Source organism: Magnolia sinica, chromosome 18 (assembly GCF_029962835.1).
Source record: "Magnolia sinica isolate HGM2019 chromosome 18, MsV1, whole genome shotgun sequence".
NCBI classification, from domain to species: Eukaryota; Viridiplantae; Streptophyta; class Magnoliopsida; order Magnoliales; family Magnoliaceae; genus Magnolia; species Magnolia sinica.
The window spans coordinates 20284051-20308360 of NC_080590.1; the positions used below are offsets into that span (position 1 = coordinate 20284051).

At 40.2% G+C, this 24310-nt stretch overlaps 1 protein-coding gene across 1 annotated transcript; it reads left to right on the plus strand.

Moving 5' to 3' along the window:
- Positions 1-2642: 2642 nt before the first annotated feature.
- On the plus strand, positions 2643-23680 carry LOC131233936 (plant UBX domain-containing protein 10). Its single transcript, XM_058230811.1, has 4 exons — positions 2643-3616; positions 9816-9986; positions 10363-10566; positions 23130-23680. Exons 1-4 carry the CDS (start codon positions 2813-2815, stop codon positions 23358-23360), a joined length of 1410 nt encoding a protein of 469 aa, XP_058086794.1. The 5' UTR covers positions 2643-2812; the 3' UTR covers positions 23361-23680.
- The last annotated feature ends 630 nt before the right edge of the window (positions 23681-24310 follow it).

Consider the following 24310-nt stretch of genomic DNA (forward strand, 5'->3'; position numbering starts at 1 on the left):
AATATTATGGCATGAATTTATAGACAGGTTATGAGGTTATGAGATGAGTCATACCCTCATGAAGAATGACTTGCGTATTGTAGACCCGACATTCCCCTAGTATTGTTTACTTTACGATGTGGATCGTAACTACGTGCTGGGACTTTTTATCTACAGATTGCTTTGATTTAATCTAATCATTACAACGTGCGAGTAGCCAGTCCCGTAGGTGACTCTTTATGTCCTTAGCTACCCTCCTCTTGTGTATATAAGGATAAGATTGAGTGTCACTACTTTAGCATACTATGATGAAAGGTCCTTAATTGGCTAGACTCAGTTACACTAGGAAAAGCGGTTTGATTAATTCTAAATTACAGATTTGCATGGGGAAGATCCCGTGACAGCTACACCAAGTTTCTATAACTATAGATACTCACTTGAAGACTTATCCGCCAGCAGTATCGAGTTGTTTTTAACAGACTTTTACAAATAATATTTTTCTTAAATGCATATATATAAGTATTGCTTTAAATTGATTTTAGTCGAAGTTTGTGAAAAATCAAGTTTTCAGAATAACTCGATAAGTTGGATAAGTGCGTATGTTGGCAAGTACTTCAGATCGAGAGATTAAGGATTCATTTAGCATCTCCATTCTAATCTAATAAAAGCTTGTTAAATAAAAGTTATTCTAATAAGTTCATTTTGCTCTAGCTCTTGGTAATTACAAATGGAAATAATGACACATTACACTTGTTAATTATATTTTTAACTTTTAAATATCCTTCATGTATCACATGTGCTAAATTGTAATGCATGTATAACATGTGTGCCACTACACATTAATAAAATTTCCACATGCATCACTTAATCCTTGATCATCTTACATGTGCCACATCTGTTACCATACATTTTCAACCATTACTTATGTGTCGAATTAAAGTATAGACATGCCGCATTTGGTCAATGATCCATTTCCCGAGCGCTTCACAATAAGTTAAGGCAAACAATCTTGATTAATCTAATGTTGAGATACCCTTGCTACCTTCTAAACACGGCATTAGATTTCGCCGCAGAATAGGTGAGGTCGGGATAATAGCCTGCTAGACGAGGTCTTGACAGTAGGGCCTACCTTGATATATGTGTTGTATATCTGAGGTTCATTCGTTAGTCCAGTCCTTAAAATGAAGCAATCCAAATATTAAGTGGACCACACCACATAAAACAATAGTAATTAATCATTAAAAACTTTTTATGGGCCACAAAAGTTTTAAATCAAGCTGATATAAGTGCTTTCCCTTCATCTAGGTCTCTATGACCTTATCAACAAATCGGATGGCACGTAAACATTATGGTGACCTCTACGAAGTTTTTAATGGTGGGTGTTCAATCACCACCTTTTCCCATGGTGTAGTCCACCTATATTAGATCTACTTCATTTTTGGGCTCATGCCCTAAAATGAGCAGGAATAATAGATGGATGACATGGATATACAACACATGCATCAAGGTGGGTTCTACTGGCAGGAGCCTCATGTAGCAAGATGTTTTTCCGACCTCACCTCCATTAGATATATCCTAGTTAAATGGGCTTTAGTTGTAGGGGCCCATAATAGGGAATGATACTTGAGCCAAAGACTGGCATAACATAGGCTAGACCTGAAAGCCACATGGTCCAGCCGGGCCACCGACAATCCCAGCTTAAACCAGGGGAATGCCCAATCCACCCCCAAAGCAGTCCAGACATGGGTTGGGCGTGGGAAGCTCAGCCCACTTCCAGTTCCACCCTTGTAGGAGCTATTTGCTTGTCCATCTCTACCTTCTCTGCCGCACACGTGGATAAATGATCATAACCGTGATATGGGACAGACTCCAAAGTCACAAGCAGTGAATAACCTTATCCATCATATTTGGCCTATTAGACATGGACCGTTACTCATCCACCTTTCACCATTTCTCTGAAGTCCCCACATGCGTGCCATCAATGAGGGACGCGGATTGGCTGCTAGTCCTGCCACCAGCCAATGGCTGATGGTCGGTGCTCTGTGGGCCCCACTATGATTTATGTGTTTCATCCATGCCGTCCATCTATTTTTACATATCATTTTATGGTATGAGACCAAAAATGAGGTATGTCTCAATCTCAAGTGAACCACATTACAGGAAAGAGTGTTGAATGAGCGTTGACCATTAAAAACCTTTAGGGGGACATAAAAGTTTTGGATCAAGCTGATATTTGACCTAATTAACAGATTGGATTTCAAATAAACAGTACAGTGGGCCTCAGGAGGATTTTAATGGTGGATATCTAATCACTATTGTTTTACTCTGGTGTGGTCCACCTGAGATTTATATCCCTCTAAATTTTGGGATCACGCTCTAAAATTATCTTAAAAAATGGATGAATGAAATGGATGAAACACATACATCATGGTGGGACCCACAGAGCACCGACCACCAGCCACCGGGCTGGTGGCAGGGGGAGTAGCCAATCCTTTCCCATCAATGAGCGGCTGAGATATCCCAGAAAAAATGCGAAATTTGCCCCACCAGATCAATGGCTCACATTTGATGACTCGCGAGTCCCACGTCGACATGGAGTTGACAGAGGTGGGCCACCAGCGTCAATGATCTCTCCTGGGGCATATTTTCAACCCAAAAGGGGTTCCGAAATACACACTTTTAATTCTTCGTCTTCTAGATTCTGAAAAGAGAAGAAGAAACCTCGCTATACACCTCTCTTCGGTGTATATCTCCCAGGCCCGCAAAAACCATTTCGTCTACGACAATTACAAGCTAGATAGGGAGAGAGCGAGAGGGATAGAAAGATATAGATATGGTAGATTTCAGCGGCGGCTCCGACGACAAACTATCCTATTTCCAAGCGATCACAGGCTTAGAAGATCCTGTCCTCTGTCAGGAGATCCTGGCCGCTCATAATTGGGATCTCGAACTCGCCATCTCCGCTTTCACCACTTCCAATCCCTCGTCCGACCCCCCTACTGCCAGCGCCACCACAACCGTCCGATCCGATTCCTGGGAAGGCATCCAACGCCCCGATTCTCCCGCCGACGTGCCGGCCCCTCCCCCCGGTCTTGCATGGAAGCTCATTACCCTCCCCATCTCCGTAGTCTCCGGCGGCCTCGGGCTGGTCTCCGGCGCGATCGGCCTCGGCATGTGGGTCGCGGGCGGCGTCCTCTCCCACTCCCTCGGCATGATCGGGTGGGGCCCGCGCGGGGCTGACGCGGCTTCCTCCTCTTCGACTCCGTTGGTTTCTTTATCGGCAGCGGCGGCGGAGGCATTGGATTTCATATCCGCGTTCGAGAGGGACTACGGCTCGACGCGCCCAAACTTTGTTGCGGAAGGGTTCATGGACGCGCTGCAGCGGGCCCGTCGGGAGTTTCGGATGCTTTTCGTGTACCTGCATTCACCGGACCACCCTGACACGCCAGCGTTCTGCCAGGGGAGCCTGTGCTCGGAGCTGGTGTCGGCGTTCGTGAATGAGAACTTCGTGGTGTGGGGCGGGAGCATTCGGGCGAGTGAGGGGTTCAAGATGAGTAACAGCTTGAAGGCCTCCCGTTACCCTTTCTGTGCGGTTGTCATGCAGGCCACCAATCAGAGGATCGCACTGCTCCAGCAGGTATTGCTAAATTCTAGGAGAATTTCTACGCTGCTTTTATTACAATTACACTCAGTTATAAGTACATGGCGCCATTGTTTTATTACTATTACGACAAAAAAAAAAATAAGATTCTTGCGAGAGCAATGGGATTTGGTTTTGAAATAATTTGAAATTGAGAAATTATGTGGATACTGAATTATTAAATTTCAAAAAAGAAAGAAGGAAAACAAAAAAAAAAAAGAAGAGAAAAAGAAACTGAATTGCAATAATCAAACTCATTATATAAGGAATTACCTCACGGTGGCACCAATTTAATGGTGAACTCACCCTCATTTCAAGTTGGGAATGATAATGTTTTCAATTTGGGGTCGAGACCCTTTATGAATCAAGTGGGGCTAGCCCTACCTAATGCAGCACTCAATTTCTTTGTCCAGCTAGCTTCATCTTATTCACTCACCATTACAATGAAAATGATTAGCTCACTTTCTAAAGCCAATAGAACTTTGAAAGCTCACCTGCCAAAAGTGAGATTGAAATTTTAATTGGAGATTGCATCTTCTCTTACGAGCCCACATTAGAATCGACCTTGGATCTCTGGGTAGTATTCAACATGAGCATTGGGACATGAGTCTTGACTCAAAAGATCTGGATGCTGTGAGGATAGAGGGCCATCCCACCGAAGAACAATCTTCTGGCCATTGCCAATTCCAAGACTGTAGTTTTGGCATGCATAACACAACCCCCACCCCCGGACGTGGATTAGATACTGAATACTTCAGTAGCCAAAAGGCTACTAAAGTGACGTGGCGAAACCTGATTGGTTGGATACCAACAGTTTCTCCATTTACAATGAATGTTCCTTCCGTTGGAGCTCTGTTAGAAATCTTCTTCCGTTTGGCTGTGCACATACTCGATCCGGAGTGCACTTAATCCGCTCCTGCCTCGGATTCAAAGCTCCGGTGGGCCACAGGTGGGTCACACAATCAGAAACCGTAAAATCATGTAGCATGGCTCACCTGGATTATGGTGTGGTCCACTTGAACTTTGGATCTGCTTTATTTTTGGGTTCATGACCTAAAATGAGATGGAAAAACGGATAGACAGAGTGGATATAAAACACGTTCATCTTGTTGGGCCCACATCACCCAGCTCATCAAAGCACCGGCAACACCACTTAATCCGCGACCCTTGTAACGTTACACACATGATGTATGGGCCTCTCTAGGTGCTGCCACCCTACTCATACAGAAAGACTTTGATAGTCTAGTAGAGTTGGACGGTTCATACGCAGGCACCAAGGAATTGTACACCCGATATACAAGTAATTAAAATTAGACCATCAAATTATGTGGGTCCCAGTTTAGATGGTTTGTAAACTTAAAGTTGCACACTGATTTGATCTTTTAATTGGCTTGTCGGAACGCCGAAATTCAACTAACAAATGCCCATTGTTTAGAGGTAAGGATCGTGGGAGGAAAAAGTGTTATTGTATGCCACAGGAAAAAAAAAAAAAAAGTGGAGAGGAGATGCCCACCGTTGGTTTCTGTGAGGGGCTCATTATGTTGTTTAGCCATAAGCTCACCCGTTCATTGTGTGGGTCTCATGTGGATGAAGGAACAATTCGAAAATTAGGAAATTCCATAATTCAAGTGAGCCACGCTATATGATTTAGCGGATTGCATGATTTTACGGTTTCTAATGGCGTAGCCCACCTGAGCTTTGAATCCGGGGTGGGAGTGGATTAGGTGCACCTTGTGTTGAGTACGTGCACAACCAAACAAAGGAAGATTTCTAACGGAGCTCCAACGGAAAGAGCATTCATTGTAGAAGGAAAGATTGTTTGTATCCAACCAATCAGGTTACGCCACGTTACTTCAGTAGCCTTTTGGCCACTGAAGTGTTCAATATCTAATCCGTCCCCCCCCAAAGTATTTATTGTGAAGAAAATTCTGCATGGTAGTAGTTGTGCGTGCCAGTCCCCAACTTGGGTAAAAGAGGACGGTTGATGTCATATAGGCTGTGAGTTGTCAAGCTTTTGCCAAGTTAGCATGAAAATGAATCCTTTCACCAAATAGACAAGTCTATGTTGTGCATGATAATGATGATTTACAGCGTGAATTAAGACTATAGTTGAAACGTGGCATCTACTAGCTTTCATTCTCTGATGCCACTCCCCTACCTAGGTGTTTTAGAACTGCAAATCTTTCTAGATTTTACTCTCATCCTGTGGAGATCTTCCATCTTAAAGGTGCAAATGTTTCTATTGATCTGCCCTTCTCCCCAGGAAGCTCCTTTCAATTTTTATCAACTTATTAGCAAGTAGGGCTACTATTGACAGATTTCCGTTTTATAGATCTACAAGTTTGATATCATAGTGTGAACCAGTGTTTTACTTCTTAAGAAATGTTAGGTATCTTCACTTCCACACTTCCAGATAGGATGCAATATATTCACAATATCAACCCCCACTCCTATCTTATGAAAGCCTCAATCCTTGCAGAAATATGGGGCACAAAAATGACATAAGAACCCATTTTTATCCCTATGCAATTTCTTGGATGGGCTTGGTATCAACACTAATCCCATAGCCTAACCCTTGACAAAAATCTGCACGATCCTGGTTTTCCTTTGTGAAAGGTACTTTGTTATCAATGAATTGGATATGAGATATAACCGTAATGCCACTGCCACGTTCCTCGTATCTTACTGATGTACAAATATGACTAAAGTATGGCGATGATTGTCTTAGGGGAACATCGAACCTTTACATTCCTAGTATACAAGTACAACTAGGGTTGGTTACAAATCAATTTCTCCAACAATATTCCCAAGCTGCACTTGTGGCCAACCTGGTAGGATTCACTTTAAATTCTAAATGATTACGACTGGGTTTGACCTAGGTTTGTCTAATATTCAAAGGGGGGACCTTACCTTTTTAAGCAAGTATATGAGGTGTGACATTATGATTTTTTTAAGATATCCGAGTTTCACATTCCTAGATTCAAATCCTTACAATTGACCACATGCAAATCCATTGCCGCTGTCCTCAAGAGACATTGAGTTCTTATCAAAAACTCCATTTTGTGTGCGCGAGAGAGTGTTTGTGCATGTCGGGGTGGTTGTAGTGGAATGGATGATTGGCTAGAGGAACTCGGCGACAGATACGAAGTGATTAATTTAAATGTGTCCTTTCAGCACATACATTTGCAAGTCTGCAGCTGATATGTTAGCTATGGAGGATGTTAAGTGAATGGAAGTAGTTACGGAGGACTCCCTGCTATTATTGTAACATGGTCTTGCAGACTACTCTTCTGTTGAGGGTCTGTCTCTCATGGAATAGCTTTCCTGGTCATCCAGAACATGAATCCATGATGTGCCCTCATTTTATACATTTCCTTCTGTAAAACAAGGCAGCAAGCCAAGGAGTTGCTACAGGCTGATGGTTCTCAAATTCCATGGGAGGCTACAAGACGATGGAATCAGGTGATTTTGAGTGATTTCTGATTGGATTTAAATTATGCCAAATATTGTGGTCTTGTCCCTCGAGAACTTTGGATAAGGGCCTTAAAGATGGGGAATGAAGGAATTAAGCACCCCTTCGCACCTGCGGTAAACACGGTCTGTACGTAATGGGAGAATGGGATTCCTAGAATAGGAGTTTCGGATTGTAGAAGAGGAGAATGGAATGCAAGTAAATGAAATACTAAAGTAAATAGAATGTAGCAATTTGATTTTCTAGTTATCTGTTGTCTTCGATGTCTTGAACTCTATGACAGAGGGTCTTGACCTTCCTCCCTGGATTGGGCTGAGGATAGGAGCATTGGGAAGGAAAGGAAAACTATTGAACCCTCCCTTCTGTGGTTATCAGAGCCGTTGCTTGAAACCCCAAGAGGTTGAGACGCTCTCCTTATCCAAGAATGGGGAACCTTCCCTACCCACTGTAAACATGGTCTCTACTTAGCGGGAGAATGAAAATGCTGGAATAGGGAATTCAGATTGTACAAAAGGGAAATGAAAAGAAAGTAAATGAAATAAATTTATAGAATCTGGTGATTTGATTGTCTGGGAACTATATCGTCTTTTGACATCTTAAGCCATACGATAGGGGTTCTTGACATTCCTCCCTGGATTTGGTTGATGATAGGAGCCTTGGGAAGGAAGGGAGATTTGATGAACCCTCCCTTTTGCGGTTACCGGAGTCATTCCTCGAAACCTCAAGAAGTTGAGGTGATCTTCTTCGTCGAAGATGGGGAAGGTTCAAAAGGTCTCAAATCCTAGCACCATTCTCCCTTTTTTTTTTCCCCTAATATTCTCTGGATTTTAGACCTCTTGATTTTCTTTCTTATCTCCTTTGTTGAAGGGATTAGCCTTGGGTGGGAGTTGTTTTCTGGTTGGAAATGGGGCTGCTGGAGATTTTAGGTTTTTGATGGAAAGAAGGATAAAGACCCTTTGTCAAGAGAGATGAGGTGCATTTATAGACTTTTGGAATGGTTATTTGGTGATTTTGAGGAACTTTGGGGTGCATTTGAGTGGGGGAAGGTGGCACCTTCTAATAGGCTTGAAAAGGATTAGAAGACTGGATTAGTTACCTAGGAGAATGAGTAGTTAGTGCTTAAAAGGAAGCAGATTCCCAAAATAAAAAATAAGAAAAGGATGACCGCAAATGAGGAACTAATATTTTCACGGTTCAGAGAATACACTTTTCTTTATGGACATGGAAATCTTATCTGTGGTTCAGAAAATACACTTTTTTTTGGAAGGAAGCATTATTTCCGCGTCCTGATAATGACAGATTTTTTAAAGCAAACTGTTCAGGAAAGAAAGAAAGAAAGAAAAAGACATGGAAAAAAAAAAAAAGAGAAACCAAAAAAAAAAAGACAGGTTTAAGTCCGGGTCCATACTTCTAGGTTTACTTAAGGGTTCCTAGGTTCTTGGTTTAAAGTCAATAGAGTATTAGGCAGGATGGACTCAGGTGTTAGGTTAACCCCCTCAATATTGGAACTATGGGTCAGAAACACTTGTTTCTTAATTAAAGTCGATTAGATGATCCTGACAACTAGTGCTAGGTGGAATGTCTACACCTTCCAAACACACCACACCTATGTAAGAGGAGATGGACTGAGAGTGAGAGCAAGCAACTTGCACCTGACTTCCACAGCTCTGTCACTGTAGGTGTCTGTGCAAGAGTATGGCTCTTGCTGCTTCTACATCTACAATTGACCAAGGTATTCAATAATGTTAATGATGGCTGTTAGCCTGTTACCATTATGGTGCAGGCTGTGACTGCCATTATAGCTGTTACCATTATGAAGGAAAAAAATGTATCAACCTCATAACAGACCATTATGGGCTTTGTTTTTTTTCTTTTTTCCCCCCCCCCCATAACAGCTGTTATGGCCCCGTAATGCGTAATGGTTCCTACACCTACCGTTATGTAATGGCTGTGACAGCCGGTACATAGCCATTTTTAAAACCTGGCAATTAACACATTCACCATAACCTTAATAATGTTCCGCTGGACAAATACGACTTCATTTATCACAGAGGTAAGTATGGCTCTTGCTGCTTATAGGTCTACAGGTAAAACATATATCATACTTGGTGTCCTAACTGAAGAGATTTAAGGTCTTTCAAAAGCTATTGCTTCTGGAGTAGCAATTTGGTTTTCACTTTTCACACATTAGCAATAGGCCTAGCCCCTTGCCATCTGAAAGCAGTTGAAAAAGGACATGAATGGCATCTTTGGCATTGTGCTATAATATTGCTCCATTATCCAGCTAACGAGCACTCAAATGATTTCTTTCAGACATTGATCTTTGGTCTTTCGTTGTGAATCTTGTAAATTTTGTAGAACTCAACAAAAATATAGGAGATCATAATTTCCTTATATTCTTCTAATACAGGTTGGCTCCTGTCTTTCCCCTAGTTACTTACCAAAAAATTGGTTTGATGTTCTTGTTTTGCATCAATTCCAGTTGGGGTTTTCTTCCATTCTTTTAAAAGCTGAGATATCTGTTACCCTTTAAAAAAAGTTGAGATCTATATATTTGTTTGTCATTGGGGTTTTCTTCTGTTGTTTCAAAAGCTAAGATATCTGGTACCCTTTAAAAAAAGTTGAGATATCTATTTGTTTGTCGTTGTGAGTTCATCCTTGTATTTTTCTGCTGAGAATCTTTTTGTTCTACTTATTTTCTTTGTTATCATTGGTCATCTGCAGGTTGAGGGACCAAAATCTCCTGAACAAATGATTGAAATCCTTCAAAAAGTTGTTGAAGAGAGTTCTCCTTCTTTAGTTGCAGCTAGGCTTGAAGCAGAAGAAAGAAGGAGTGCTGTTCGTTTAAGGGAGGAACAAGATGCTGCATACCGAGCAGCACTTGAAGCTGATCAGGTATGCTGCTTTTCTATACTGTCTTTGTTGCTTTCAGTGGTTTCCAGTTCTGGCTCTAGACTATGAATGTTTAAATAAAGGAAAAGATCGCTTACATGCAGTGTACGCTGAGGCTTGGTGCACACATACATCTCCAACTATCCAAAGATGGTTGGTGGGAATCTGTTAATGAATTCAAAATGAAGTTCTCGAAACCCCATTTTGAAACATGTCCCACTCACCACCTTTTGGAGGGTGGGAGTTGTGTTCACTAATGCTCGATTCACCCCTTGTTAAAAAAAGTCAGTTCCTTAAATAGTAGCCGACCTGCATACACCTGCAAAAGAATAATGGACATTGAATTCAAGTCATGAATCGATGCTGTCTGCAACATCAGGCTAGGGAACGACAGAGAAAAGAAGAGCAAGAACGATTGGAAAGAGAAGCTGCAGAAGCTGAGAGGAAGCGCAAGGAGGAAGAAGAGGCTCGAGAAAGAGCAGTTCGGGAAGCTGCTGAAAGAGAAGCTGAACTAGCTAGAAGGCGGCAAGAGAAAGCTCTGTCACTGGGAGATGAACCTGAAAAAGGGCCTAATGTTACCCAAGTAACCCCTCTGAAGTCTAAACAATGTTTTTTCAAACTAGGAATTATGAATTCATCTTTTTTCTCTAGAACTGTTAATTCTATTAGGTTTTTTGACGTCTTTTTGCCTCTCAGATTTATCTGCTTTAATGCATCTACTAGTTATTGCAAAAAAAATAAATAATAAATAATAATAAATAAATAATAATAATAAAACAATAAAAAAAGAAGAAAGATGAAGGAAAAAAAAATTGAAGCTCCGGGATTGATTATTCTCTACATAAATCGTCTTGTAGATGTTTTGCATTCTTATTTTATTTTATCCATGAAAGCTTCAGATTTAGTTAAGGAAGAGATGATTAGATATTTTTTTTGAATGGGTAAGGATGATTTCTCATGAATTGGATGATAAAATGGTAATCTTGAGAACAAACAGCATGTTCAAGTTCTTATACTGGCTGAACAAATAAAAATTCAATATCTGTTATGTGGATGCCATGTCTGGAATAGTACAATTTTGTAGTAAAGAATTGTTTTCACTTAAAGCTGGAGAATAGGCAACCTGTTGAGGTCCATTGACTGAGGATGTTCTTTTTTTTTTTTTTTCCTTTGACTAAAGGGCCTTATTTTTTAAAAAATAGAAGCTTCAAATGTAGAGATGTATCGACACCTGCCAGCAGTTGTATGATAGTGATGGTTAGGGTATTTATCATCAGATGAATGATGGTCCCATATGCATGGATGGGAAAAGGTGAGCGCAATACTTGTATCCATGAGGTCTGCACCTTATATTTATCAATCAAAGGACATGTGGGTGCCGTTTTCGTACATGCCTGTGTAGGATTAGTGAAACTCTTAGCATGTACTTCAGTTTATATATATGAAAAGTTGGATAAGCAAGAGCCAACTGTAAGGATTTGCAGAGTTGGATCTCTTGTTATGGCACAGATTGGGGCGTGGTCTTGACCTTTGGACATATGGGATCTAGAACAAGCTATGCGGAAGAGAAATTCTGTCTGATTGTTTTTAGGAGGGATGCCTATCAATGGGCCAGGGCCAATCTAGGACTTGGCCGGGCCGTTCTGTTTATTCATTGGGCCAGGCTGTGGCCAATCTAGGACCTGGCTGGGCCCTACTGTTTATTCATTGGGCCTGCATTTCAGGCCCATTCAAATCTGTTGTGCCCATTCAAATCTGCTGGCATGAAATCAAGGCCCAAGCCTGGCTCAACAGCCACAACATGCCTGAATTGTGGTTGGGCCTGGCCTGAATAGAAAATTTTGCAAGATCCGGACCCATGACTGGCCTGTTCATGTGCTTTCCTCTGCTTGAGGCCGGGAATTAGTCCGCAGGCCTAAAATGAGTCCCAAAAGCTCAGCCTGTGGCTAGCCAGGGTTGTGAACTTGACATCCCAACCTGGCCCATTGACAGCCCTAAGAGGGAGAAGCATTTTGATCAGGGTTACTCTTTGCTTGCTTATTTTCTACCTTTCACTATTTAAGATCCCCGAGGAATTTGTGAAATGATTAGAGATAGTACAAAGGGAAACAGAGGACAAAAATCACAGTATCCATTTGACTGATTGAGCAAATGTTCAAAAGTTGAAAATGCAAGGGAGACTAGGGTATTGGGAATCCGTGAGAGAAATTGAGGTCTTTTTTCAGGTGGTGGCGGCAGTTTGGCTTTAAATTTAAGCTTTATGGAGGCATGTTATAGCAAAAAGATACTGGGTTGGGAAAATATGTTTTGGATAGAGTGATTAGATTCAGTGGTAAGGGGTTGGGGATTTGGAAAGCCATTTACGAAGGCTAGGAATATGAACCATAGCATGGTTAATTCATTAGGTTTAAGGTTGGGTAACTTGGGTTTGGAGTCGGGTAAGATTTTGGGAGGATCAGTTGGTAGAAAAGTTGGTGAGAAGTTTACCATGGTTTAGCGTGGTTCAAAGTTGGCATTGGGAGTCAGGTAAGGTTTTGGTAGGATTTTAGAGGGTAGGAGAAAGGTCGATGAGAGGGTTACCAAGGTTGTTTAGGGTAGTATGGAGAGTGTCATTAGTTACCAATGTAATGATTTTTTAAGGGGCACATTGTATTTCTCCATTGCTACCAAGGGAGGTGGAAGTCGAGGAGAGTATTAAGTGAAGCCAATGCTCCCATGCTTCTAGGGAGAATGAGGGTGTGGGTTTGGAGATGGGATCCTTAAGGTTACTTACAGAGACGAGCCTTTATTTAAAGCTTTCATTGTTGTGGTTCAGAATTGTCTCCTCTTGAGGATAAGGGCCTTTGTTGGATGACGAGGGCTAACTTACCTTGGACAACTTCAGTTGGTGACATAATTTTCCAAGTATTTACTTCATACACAAGAAAAAGGAGGAAATGATCAACCATTTGTTTCGGCATTGCTTCTGCACAATAATAATTTGGTACTTTTCTCTATCCCTTTTTAGTCTCATGGGTATTCAATAAAAGCTTGGCCATGGTGGTGTTGGGGGATGTAAGGGTCCTTGGAAAGGAGGGAGTTGAATTTCATAAAATGTTGGACCTAGTAGTGGAGATTTGAATTTTCTTTTAGCTGCCCACTTTAATTGTCAAAGTTGGGTAGATTTAGATTGCAAAATGTCATCTCGTTCAAAGGTTTGTAACAAGCCAAAAATGTGATATGATGTAGCTTCCCCAAAGTATGTGTGGTTGTGAAAGTGCTTTTTTAAGAAGTAGTTATAGGATGATGATTTGTTAGTTGGTCAACACATATGGTTTTTGTAAAATCTAGAGTGAGGCATCATATTTTCTACTTTGGGAATTGGGAAGGAGCATATTAAATATCTCAAGGCGTCTTCATGAAATTGATCCTCCTCCATTTGCAATTATGGTGGAAGGTTTCTATAGATTGTTTTCAAGGAGAAGCTTCGACCTCTTTTAAGGTTTTGTGGTGTGTAATTTAAGGATTTCTAAATGCTATCTCTCACCTTTAGTTTGCAAATGGTACTTTGGTCATTGTGAAGCCTTTGAAGACCAAGTTGAGAACCTAAAAATCGTCTTTATTATTATTATTTTTAAAATTTTTTGGGAAGGTAACAAAATGCATTAAAACTTAAATAAGGGAAACTGTGTTTCCAAAGTACAGATGGGATTGAGCTCCTGTAGACGCTAACAGAAAAGAAGGATTATTAGTACCCATGTCAAAAAGGGTAAACAAAATGTTTAACCCTCTGAGCCTGGTGCTAAGATCTGAGAAAACATCGGGTATCAAACTAAGAATGAGACCTCCCCTATCCCACCTGAAAACCAAGAGATTGTCGATCTCAAATCTGATGCAAAGCTGAATGAAATGAGATGATGTTGAAGCTTGGGTTGAACACTTGGCCTAGATTGGGCCAGAAAAAACCATCAAAGGCCTGCCGATAGGGTCACATAGCAAGCCTTCAGCTCCAGCTTTGCCCGTTTCCTTCTTCCAACTTCTTCCCACCTTGAAAGACCAATCTCTACCTGGAGAAACCACCAGCGCAACAACTTTTGGACATTTATGGTTGGCTCGCAACAGCTTTTCCCACTTGCTTGACAACTGCTCCATGGACACGTGTTCAAACTCTTTCAGACATGAGGTCCACAAGCAAATGTAATCTCTGATATTGCCAAATATTACATGAGATGACCTCTCCTCGTTCCAAAAGATGTGCCTATTCCTCTCAAGCCAGATCTCTTGACATGTTGCTAAAGGCACCATCTTCCAAAGAGATTTTCCTTTTGAATTGAGTGTGCCAAACCCCCGACCAAGGTATTCCAAAACAGTTACGTAACAGCCGTTATGTAATGATAACTGGTAACCATTACGTGTTATGGGGTCATAACAGCTATAACGGCTGTTGCGGAAAAAAATGACTAGTAACAGCCCCATAATGGCCAGTGCCAAAATAGGTTTTTCAAAAAAGAAAAAGAAAAAAAGAAGAGCCATATGGGCCTTAACGGTAACAGCGATTGCCGTTATAGCTAGTGTTCGAAGTATCAATATCGCTACAAGTTTCGTTGGCCAGGGATACGGAAACAATATCGATATTGTCGATAATAAAATGCGGGGAAACATGGGAAAGACAGTGGAATTTTCAATGAAACTTCATGAAATGTTAAAATGCACATATTTGCATATTTAGAAATCAAAGAATGCACATATAACAAGTTTCCATTTAATGGGGCTTTAAAAGCATGTGCTGTTGTAAGAAATCAGTCCAACCATTCCATTCGGCCTATTTAACCATCTAACCTTCCATCCAAACATCCAACACATGATATTTCACCAAGAAATCATTAACAATTGGTAAGGAAATGAAAGATTGTGGTCTCAATATCGCACATGTTGCAATATCAATAATATCGAGATATTATCAATATTATCAATGACAAATTGAACACTATATACAACCATGTGCCCATGAAAAAAATTAAATTAAAAATTTTCTAATAAACAAAATTTTGATGATATCAATACGTCGGCGATATTATTGAAATATCGTCGATACACTTATGATATAAGCATTACCTAGAATTTACATAGTTGAAAATATTAGTGATACATTGGCAATACAAGTGAGCCTAGAATTTACATAGTTGAAAATATTGGCGATTACATTAGCGATATTGATATGTTGCGATACTTAGCTATACATTGCTAATACCTGAAATTTTTGATACTACCAATGTTATCGGTATTGCTACCTTTGTTATCGGTATCGCTGAGCTGGAGATAAAGATAATATTGGAGATATTTTGATAATATTGGAGATAATTCGAACACCGGTTATAGCCACCGTTACCATTATGGAATACCTTGCCCCAAGCTCTCCATAAGACCTCTAAGATTTTCATTTATGTCCCAATCCACCCCAACCTCACTTAGAACTGAGCACCATGCTGCTCGAGAAAGCTGACAATGTGATTAGCATTCTCTTCACTGCAGGTGCATTCAATGAACTTGTTCGGAAATTGCATTCCCCTCTTCTCGAGAAGATTAATGGTCAAAATTTTCTCTTTGACTATTATCCACATAAATGCATCAACATGTGGCAGTGCAGCTGATTTCCATACAAGCGAAGGAAAGGGATTAGCTTGTTGATTCTAGAGAAGCTAGAGAAAGGATTTAGCCAAATAAGCTCTTGTCTTTAATCCCTTCCAAATTTTACGATCCTTGCTTTCCTTATCACCAGAATCTTTATGGTGATCAATAGCTCAGTGAAACAAGCGATCTCCTTGTCTTTCAAATTCCTCCTAAATCGAATATCCTAGACCTTCTTGGACCCAATCGCCTTGATGCAATCCTTCAGGAGGCCACCCAGACCTAGGTTTGCCGCCACACTGTACATATCTGAAAACCTCTCTAACAATGGTTGACCACCCACCCAGTTGTCCTCCCAGAGTTTGATTTTATCTCCTCCCTGCTTGGAACCAAGCCCATCTTGCATCATTTTGCCCTACCTATTATCTGTACACCCAAACTTGCTAATCTCCCTCCACACCCCTGATTTAGCGGCCTTACTCCCACAGTTCGGATCCCATCTCCCGTTATCCGCCCCATACTTATCCTTTACTACTTTCTTCAAAGCGCCTCATCCTCTGATTGAAACTTCCACCACTATTTGCCTGACAAACTCCAATTCTTCTCCCTAATCCTACCAAACTAAAAATCCCCTTTTTTTCCCTGCTGCAACTCCCCACAACTAACCAGATGAGACTTTTTAATTTCCCCTGAACCCTCCCACGGTAAGTCCCACTACATCTTTTCTAACATTTTGGCCACCTAATGTAGGACAATTAACCACTTGCTCTAAAAGCTCGAACTGATAGAGCGTGATGAATCAAGCCCAATGTGAAAATGCTCCTACATAATCACCCATGGTAAGGAGTCTCGACCACGAGACCTCCCGCTCTGATACCACTTTGATATAGGACAATTAACCACTTGCTCTAAAAGTTCCAACTGAGAGAGCATGGCGAATCAAGCCCGATGTGAAAATGCCCCTACATAATCACCCATGGTGAGGAGTCTTGAACACAAGACCTTCCGCTCTGATACCACTTTGATGTAGGACAATTAACCTCTTGCTCTAAAAGTTCTAACTGATAGAGCATGGTGAATCAATCCCTTTATCTCATAGTACAGGCCCCACATTCCACGCATTACGCTTCACACAAGTCACCCGCTTCACTCGATGGGGCCCGCCTCACATGGGCCGCCCACTCCAAGTGTGCCCCTGTATCCCACAGGCCACCCCACTCGAGCCTGGTGTGAAAATGCCCCTGCATTACCACCGCTATCTAAACTTTAAACGTAGACATATAGGAAACCGGGAGGTTTTCAAGGGTTGCCTTTATCAACTTAATTCTACCATGTAGTGATAGGCAGTTTTTCTTCACAGTTGCCAATCGCTTCTCAACCTTGTCCAACATCGGAACCTGTGTGGATGACCTAGGTATGTGAAGTGGAAGGACCTTGTGGTACACCCTTGGACTGCAGCTAGCTGAGAAACCCTGCTTTTCAACGTTCCCACCCCCATCATCACATTTTTGGAGAGGTTGATCTTCAGATCCGTGATCACCTGAAAACACCGCAACGAACTCTTAAGATTATTTTATCTGAGAAGACAAAGCATCACATTGCATCAGAGTGTTGTTAGCAAGCTAAAGATGCAATATAACATGGGACGGACTGACATGAAAACCTTGGATCAAACACATGTCTTCCGCCTTAACTCATCAACCTGCTGAAGCCTTTTGCAACAATCATGAAAAGAAACAGGGATAACAGATCTCCCGCCTCAAACCACGAGAACTTGAAAAAAAAAAAAAAAAACCAGTGGGGGTGCCGTGTATCAAAATGGAGAAGGATGTCGAAGAGATGCACGCCTGTAAAGCCATTTTGCACCGAAACCCATCCATTAGCATCATTATCAAAATATATTGCTGCTATACATGATCGTATGCCTTCTCCATATTGATTTTGCCAACCATCCCTCGCCTTTTCAACTTCCTCCTAGCATGAATGCACTCGTTGGCTAGCAAGTTCCCATCCAAAATCTGCCTATCCGCAATAAAAAGCATCTTTTTTTTTTTTTTTTGAAACGCAACGATTACTATATAGATAGGGAAAACAGATTAGCAATAAAAAGCATCTTGGAATGGCTATATGATTAATGACATTACCCCTTTAATGCGCTCTGCCAGAGCTTTTGCCAATATTCTGTAAATACTCCGTACCAAACTGATCGGTCTGAATTGGGGCAGCTCCTCCGCACCTTTTTAAGGAATCAAGCAAGTGAAAGACGCTCCCATGCTTTTGCATATTATAGCTCTCGAGTGAAATTCTTTGAAACCTCCATAACACATCTTGATGTGTTTGCAGGCAGTCTCTGGGTTTCACGTAATTTGAGGATTTACAATGCTATCTCTCCCCATTAGTTTGCAGATGATACTTTGGTCCATTGTGCAGCCTCTGAAGACCAAGTTGAGAACCTAAACACCATCTTGATGTGTTTCCAGGCAATCTCTATGTTTCACATAACCGTTGAGTAAATGTGGGATGGCTGGTACTGCTGTTGGTGGAAGGAGGGTGCCCAATCATGCACAGACATTGGGTTGCAAAACTGAAATTGTTCAATCACATGGGCCTCTGTTGAAGGCCAATATGAATTTTGCCTCGACTTCATGAACAAACTGAAAAGGAAAAAAAGAAAAAGAAAGAAAGAGTGAATGTTGGCTTCATATTAAAGAGGAATATGGAGCTTTGTCAGTGGATGACAAGAACCTGCGATCTGATCTAAAATGGGAATATTCAAAGAAGCTAAAGGAAGAGATCAAGTGATGGCATCATTCGAAAAGCAAGGGACAAGATTGTGAATGCTAGGGGCAATTGTAATCACATCCCAAGTCTTTTTGGATAACAGGGAGAGGTTCCAAGATAAGGAACATTATCAAACTCTAGAGTTTCAAGATTTGGACAATCTAGGGTTTGATTGTTTATCTGATATGGAGGTAGAGATGATGGAAAAGCCGTTTGAACAAGAAAAAGCTAACTTGCAGTCTCATCTTTGAGGAGTGATAGGGCTCTTGTTCTGGATGGTTCCCTATTGCCTTCCTTCGAATCATTTGTTTGAGGTAAAAGGAGATTTATTGTATTTCATCTCTGAATTCTATGCTAGAGGCCGCCTTTCGAAAGAGATGGGTGTTTGTTATTAAGTTGTTCTTAAGAAAGAGGGGGCCGGATGTTTGAAGGACTTCAGGGGGCAGAAATTTTTGGCTAAACTCTTTGGTTCTAGATTCCGTAAGGTGTTGAGGACTGTCATCTCTAATTCCCATGGGTCATTCATCTTTGGTAGAAAGATTCTGGATGAATCCTTGATTGCTCACAAATGTATTTATTCTAGGCCTAGGGAAGGGAAGCTTGGGCTTATTTGTAAGGTTGATATGGAGGAGGCTTATGGTCATAGTTGTCAAAATCCTGCAATTTACAACTTAAGACAAATCTTGGGCAAAACGATGTGAATCCCACTTTGAATCCCTTTTTGGATGAATCCTACGATTCTTTGATTTGAATCCTGTTATTTATGATTCGATCCCCGATTTACAATTCATATTACTCGTCTTTTTAAAATTTTATTTTTGCTACCATTTTATGCTTTAAAATTGGTGGGGACTTTTAGGAGCTTTTAGAACAGGTCAATTGTTTTATTTTATTCTTTGTAAAAAGTTAAATGATGGATATTCTCTTTAACCTTATATTGTGCAGCTTCTTTTTATGATTTCTTGCCTCTTAATTAGGCAAGACACCAATTTGATCTATGATTTGTCTGTAATGTTTTTGTGGTGATAGTTGTTGACCTCTGTGTTTTGTGGTAATGTTGGGTAGGATTTGACTTCAACTGATTTGCACTCAATTTCTTTCTTTGTCATCTATCTTGAAATCAAGTTGTGTTTTTCTAGGGTTTTATTATGTGATTTTAAACTCAAAGGCTTATTTGATTGTTTATATAATAATGAAAAACTCATTAATAGATTTTTTTTTTTTTGAAGACCTCATTAGGAATTTACACTTTACCACTTTGACTTAAAATCATGATAGCTTATGTGCTTTGAGGGAACATTATTTTGAAGTCTGTAGAGTTGGCAGTGCTTTTAAAACACACACACACACACACAAAACACTAACTTCTTCTTCTTCTTCTTCTTCTAGTTTAAATTGACATGTTAATTATATAAAATATTTATATGAAACTTGAAATTGATAATTTAGAGCATTTTTTAGAAGTTTTTTTTTCTTTTTTTTCTTTTTTTTTTTTTTTTTTTTTTTTTTTGAGTTGTAGAGTTTAGATTTTTTGGGGAAATCTTTTTAGACATCTAATCATCTCAATCTCTTCATAATGTTACTCCTTAATTAGCAGTTTAGTTTTTTAACTTATAAGCTTTAGGTAATTTTATCAAAACCTTTGTAAGTAATGAAATGACCACATTTAGCTTGCTTTTTATTTAAGTAATGTTAATTATCTACAAAGTATGATGTAGAATGATAGAATAATGGATATTTGATGTATCCTATTTTTTAGATTTTATGAATATTTCTCAGATTTTTTCTATATTTTGTGTAAAATATTGTTAAAAAAAAAAATAATCCTATGATTTCAATCCTCTTACTATTTTTACGATCTGTTTTTGACTCTCAAAACATTGCTTGTGGTCATTTTGACTGGAAATTTCTTGACTGCATGTTGAGGAGTCAGGCGGAGAAGATGGGTTAGTTGTGTGTGAGCTGGGCTCGATACTTTTTTTTTTGGTCAATGGCTCACCCAAGGGATTCTTCAGGGGCTCAAGAGGGCTGCGTTGAGGTGACCTTCTCTCACCTTTTCCTTTTGTTGTTGTGGCTGAGGCGCAAAGCAAAATGTTTGACAGAGCTAGATTGGTGGGCTTGGTTGACAACTTGAAGTGGAAAATGCGAGCTTTTAGGTTTCTCATCTCCAATTCACGGATCATGCTCTCCATCTATGTGATGGTGAAGCAACCCAAGTGATAACTTAAGTTATTCAATACTTAAGAAGTTTCAGGCCAGAAGTTTGATATTCACAAAAGTGAAAGGATGGGTGTCATTGGATGCTCAGGGAGTGGAAAGTCTGGCTGAGACCTTTGGTGTAAGGTTGTGAGCTTCCCTTTGTCTATCTGGGGCTCCCTTTGCACATTGGTAAGCATACTGAAACACATGCTGGACAAGGTGGTCATGAGTATTGAAAGGGAACTTTCAAGCTGGAAGAGTAGATACCAGTCTCTTGGCAGAACAATTGGGCAGGAAAGACACCTGTATATCACCAACATGTGCATCATGTGTCTTCAGGACATCGGTGGACCATCTATTTATGCTTTTTTATTTTGTTAGGACTGTTTAGAATAGTTTCTTCAATTTGTTTCAACGCTATTAAGTGATCCGTTATTTTGTTGACCCCTTTTTATGGCCCAATGCCTTATTGAAGGAAAGGTAAAATGTCTATTTATACTTCTCAAAAAAAAAAGAAAGTAAAATGTCTATTTATGGGGTCACTCCTATTTATGCTAGCGAGGTGGTGTTTAACCTAGGTTAAGCATCAGCACTAGGTTAGGCATTTCCTTTACCCAAATGGCTACAGAGGTGAATGGTGTAGCCAATATTTTTTCTACCAAAGGTGGTGTCCCTTGGACTTCTCTATGTAATGGTAATTCATTCCCTCACCCTTATCTTCTTGTTCTCTCTGAATAAATCTTTTGTTCATCATCATCTTAACCTTGTTAATCTTTTGTTCATCATCATCGTAACCTTGTCCAAGTTATTTGGAGTCTCTGCTTAATCTTTGATTAAATCTTCTCTTGCTTTTTAGTTAAATCTTCTCTTGCTTTTTAGAAAAAAAAAAAAAAAAGGTCATCGCATTGATGTATTGGACCTGCACTGACTCTTTTTTCTCAATAAAATGCTTTCCAGGTCTATGGTTTTGCAACGTACTCCCCACTTTGGAGTGTATGCTACATTCCCATTCTAGGGGTTACTCTTCTCTTACATTGCCATGTTGGGCTTTAAATTAATCATTCGGTGTTCTTTTAGGAAGATTGACATATGCATGTGTGCGCAAATATGCATGTTTATACGTTAATTCTTTAATATGCAAATATGCATGCGCATGCCTCCGTGCATGCATGTCTGTGTCCTAAATGTTCGGATAAATACATTTTTAGCAGCACTCATTATATGCCGATAAAATGCCTTTTGTATGGGTATTAAAGTTTGGCTGGTTAATGTTATCCCATCTGAGCATCTTTCTATTGTGCACATGTGAAATTTAGCTGGGTTCTTATGCAAATGAGCCCTACTCACAGGATTTTTCTACCCAAGGTTCTCTCCCACTCTATACCGCGTCCACCGCTTCATATTTGCTCCTCCCACCAACCAATAGTGTCATGATTCTACCCATACCATCTTTAACTAAATCAATTTTGTATCGTTTGTAGTTTCTGTCTTTTACTGAATCTAGATGTCTATATCTGCAGTCTATTTTAGTGATTATGAATATGTTTTAAATTATTCCGTAGTAGTAAATATAAACTCTTCCAAGTGTTCCTACTCCCTGACTTCTGAGAACTGCTACATCTATGCTCAATCACACACCAACATACATGGACACATGTAAATATAAATATAAATGTTTACAGTTCAAATATTTTCCTTCTGTTCAAATAATTTCCTGTTCTCATGCATAGGAGAACCATGGGGCCAACCGCCTACGGTCATTTAAGCATTTTGATCACTACCAGTATGTCTTTTCAAGTTTTTTTTTTTTTTTTTTTGCAAATGCATAAAGAAGTCTCTCGCTGGAGAATTAGCTCCCATAAATATTTTTTTAGCTGTGCATATACTTCTCTAATGAGAGGCAAAATAGATGATAAATTTATTTGTACTTATGATTCGGCAGTATTTAAATTTAAGCATTTGGCTGGTATCCTTTAGCGAGCTAAAGATAAAAGGGATTCAATTAGTAGTACTCTTGCCATCCTGGTTTGGATGAACTTTTTCTAAGCACACGTGCAATAAAGCTCGTGTACCAGCGTGGCAAATATGTGCAAGATCTAATCCATTCATTAGGTGCATCTGACCTTGTACATGTTTTCTGAAACTAAAATCTGGTCCAATCAGCATGTGGTCCCCAATATGGAAACAAAACTTGATCCATGTTTTTCAGAGCCTGTCATCTGTTTAGCAAACTTTGCCTCACCTGACCATTGGATCAACCTGATTCTTGGCCTAGGGCATCAATTTAGTGGTGCCATTCTGATGGATGGATTGGATCTCAGACCCATTGCGCCATGGTGTTGCAGGTGTGGCTTGTACATGAGCTTTATTGCACATGCCTGCAGGCTTAGCAAAGCACGGTTTGGAATATCTTGGGGAAAGGGCAAATTTACATCACTGGGATGTGTAGCCAAGATGCTGATTATTACAATTGGGAGATATTGCATATATGAAACTGTTGGACTGGTAATGCTACCCATGGGAGCTAATGCTTGTGTTTCCAATTCCTTTTTTCATCAGGTTCTTGTGCGGTTTCCAACAGGAGAACGGAAGGAGAGGCGGTTTCATAGTACAGCTATGATCCAATCTCTCTACGACTATGTCGATTCTCTGGATTGCTTGAAGGCTGAGAAATATAACCTGGTTTCAAACTTCCCTAGGGTCATCTACGGCCCAGAAAAGCGCTCCTTGTCTCTGAAGGAAGCCGGGTTGCATCCACAGGCGAGCCTGTTTGTCGAGGTGGACTCATAAGAACCAAATTATCCAAGAACCATGATCGATTGGCATCCGATGCTGCTGCGGATCCGGAATGGAAACTTCATGTCCTAGTTTTTTCCCCCTTTTAGTAGGCTAAAATCAATCTCTGCATTGTCTGCCAATCGTTGACAATGGGGGAATGGAATGATGGGTGGTTCAAATCTACAAGCAATTTCATGCATTGAAGATCAACAGATGCTTTCAGTTTCTGATATCTGTAATAATCTGTCGCCTAGGAACAAAGTTAGAGACGATTATCGTTTTCAGGATACTGTTTGGAATGAACTTGGAATTACGATAACATTATTAGAACATTATCTGTTTCCGGTTGTAAAAATTAGTGAGGGAAACATATCCTGCAATTTTTACCATGCTAGTATTTAAAACTAGCATCATCTCTATATTCTCAGCCACTAGGCTTTTTTTGAAGCCACCCATCTTTCTTGGGCTGCAATTTTAAAGAGATGCTACCTGGTTCGCCCATCCATGTGGTACAAATGTTTTGTGATTGAAAACAGTGATCCATGATGGGCTGTCAGGTAGGTGGTCCATGCACTAAAAATTATGGGTGGCTTAAGGATCTTAGTTGTCCAATAATATCTTGAATCTCACCTGTTGAACGTGGACTGATTTCGCTTAAGGATCCTAGGTGTTGTCCATTGCCCTTCACTGTAGTTCAATGGCTTTGATTTTTCAACTCTTGGTGATCTAGGCCATTCATCTTGCCCCAAATCCTTCGTCTAGAAGTTTCCTCGGAAGAAGGATAATAAGCAAAAATCGAATTGATGAGAGATACTCGTTGTCGGAAATATGATTATGTTCTCTCTAAAAAGGACTCTTCAGGGAAAAAAGAAAGAAGACTAGAATTTTTTATAAAGTGATTTTAAATGGCACTTGCCCCTCTCTGATTGGTGCGCTCTACATTATTGAGGAAAGTTCCAACG

Excerpts from the sequence above, each read along its gene's own strand:
- LOC131233936 (XM_058230811.1), top strand. The coding sequence starts at position 2,813 with ATGGTAGATTTCAGCGGCGGCTCCGACGACAAACTATCCTATTTCCAA. Across the intron at positions 9,987-10,362 it reads CAGCACTTGAAGCTGATCAG|GCTAGGGAACGACAGAGAAA; the intron begins GTATGCTGCTTT and ends CTGCAACATCAG. Across the intron at positions 10,567-23,129 it reads AAGGGCCTAATGTTACCCAA|GTTCTTGTGCGGTTTCCAAC; the intron begins GTAACCCCTCTG and ends TTTTTTCATCAG.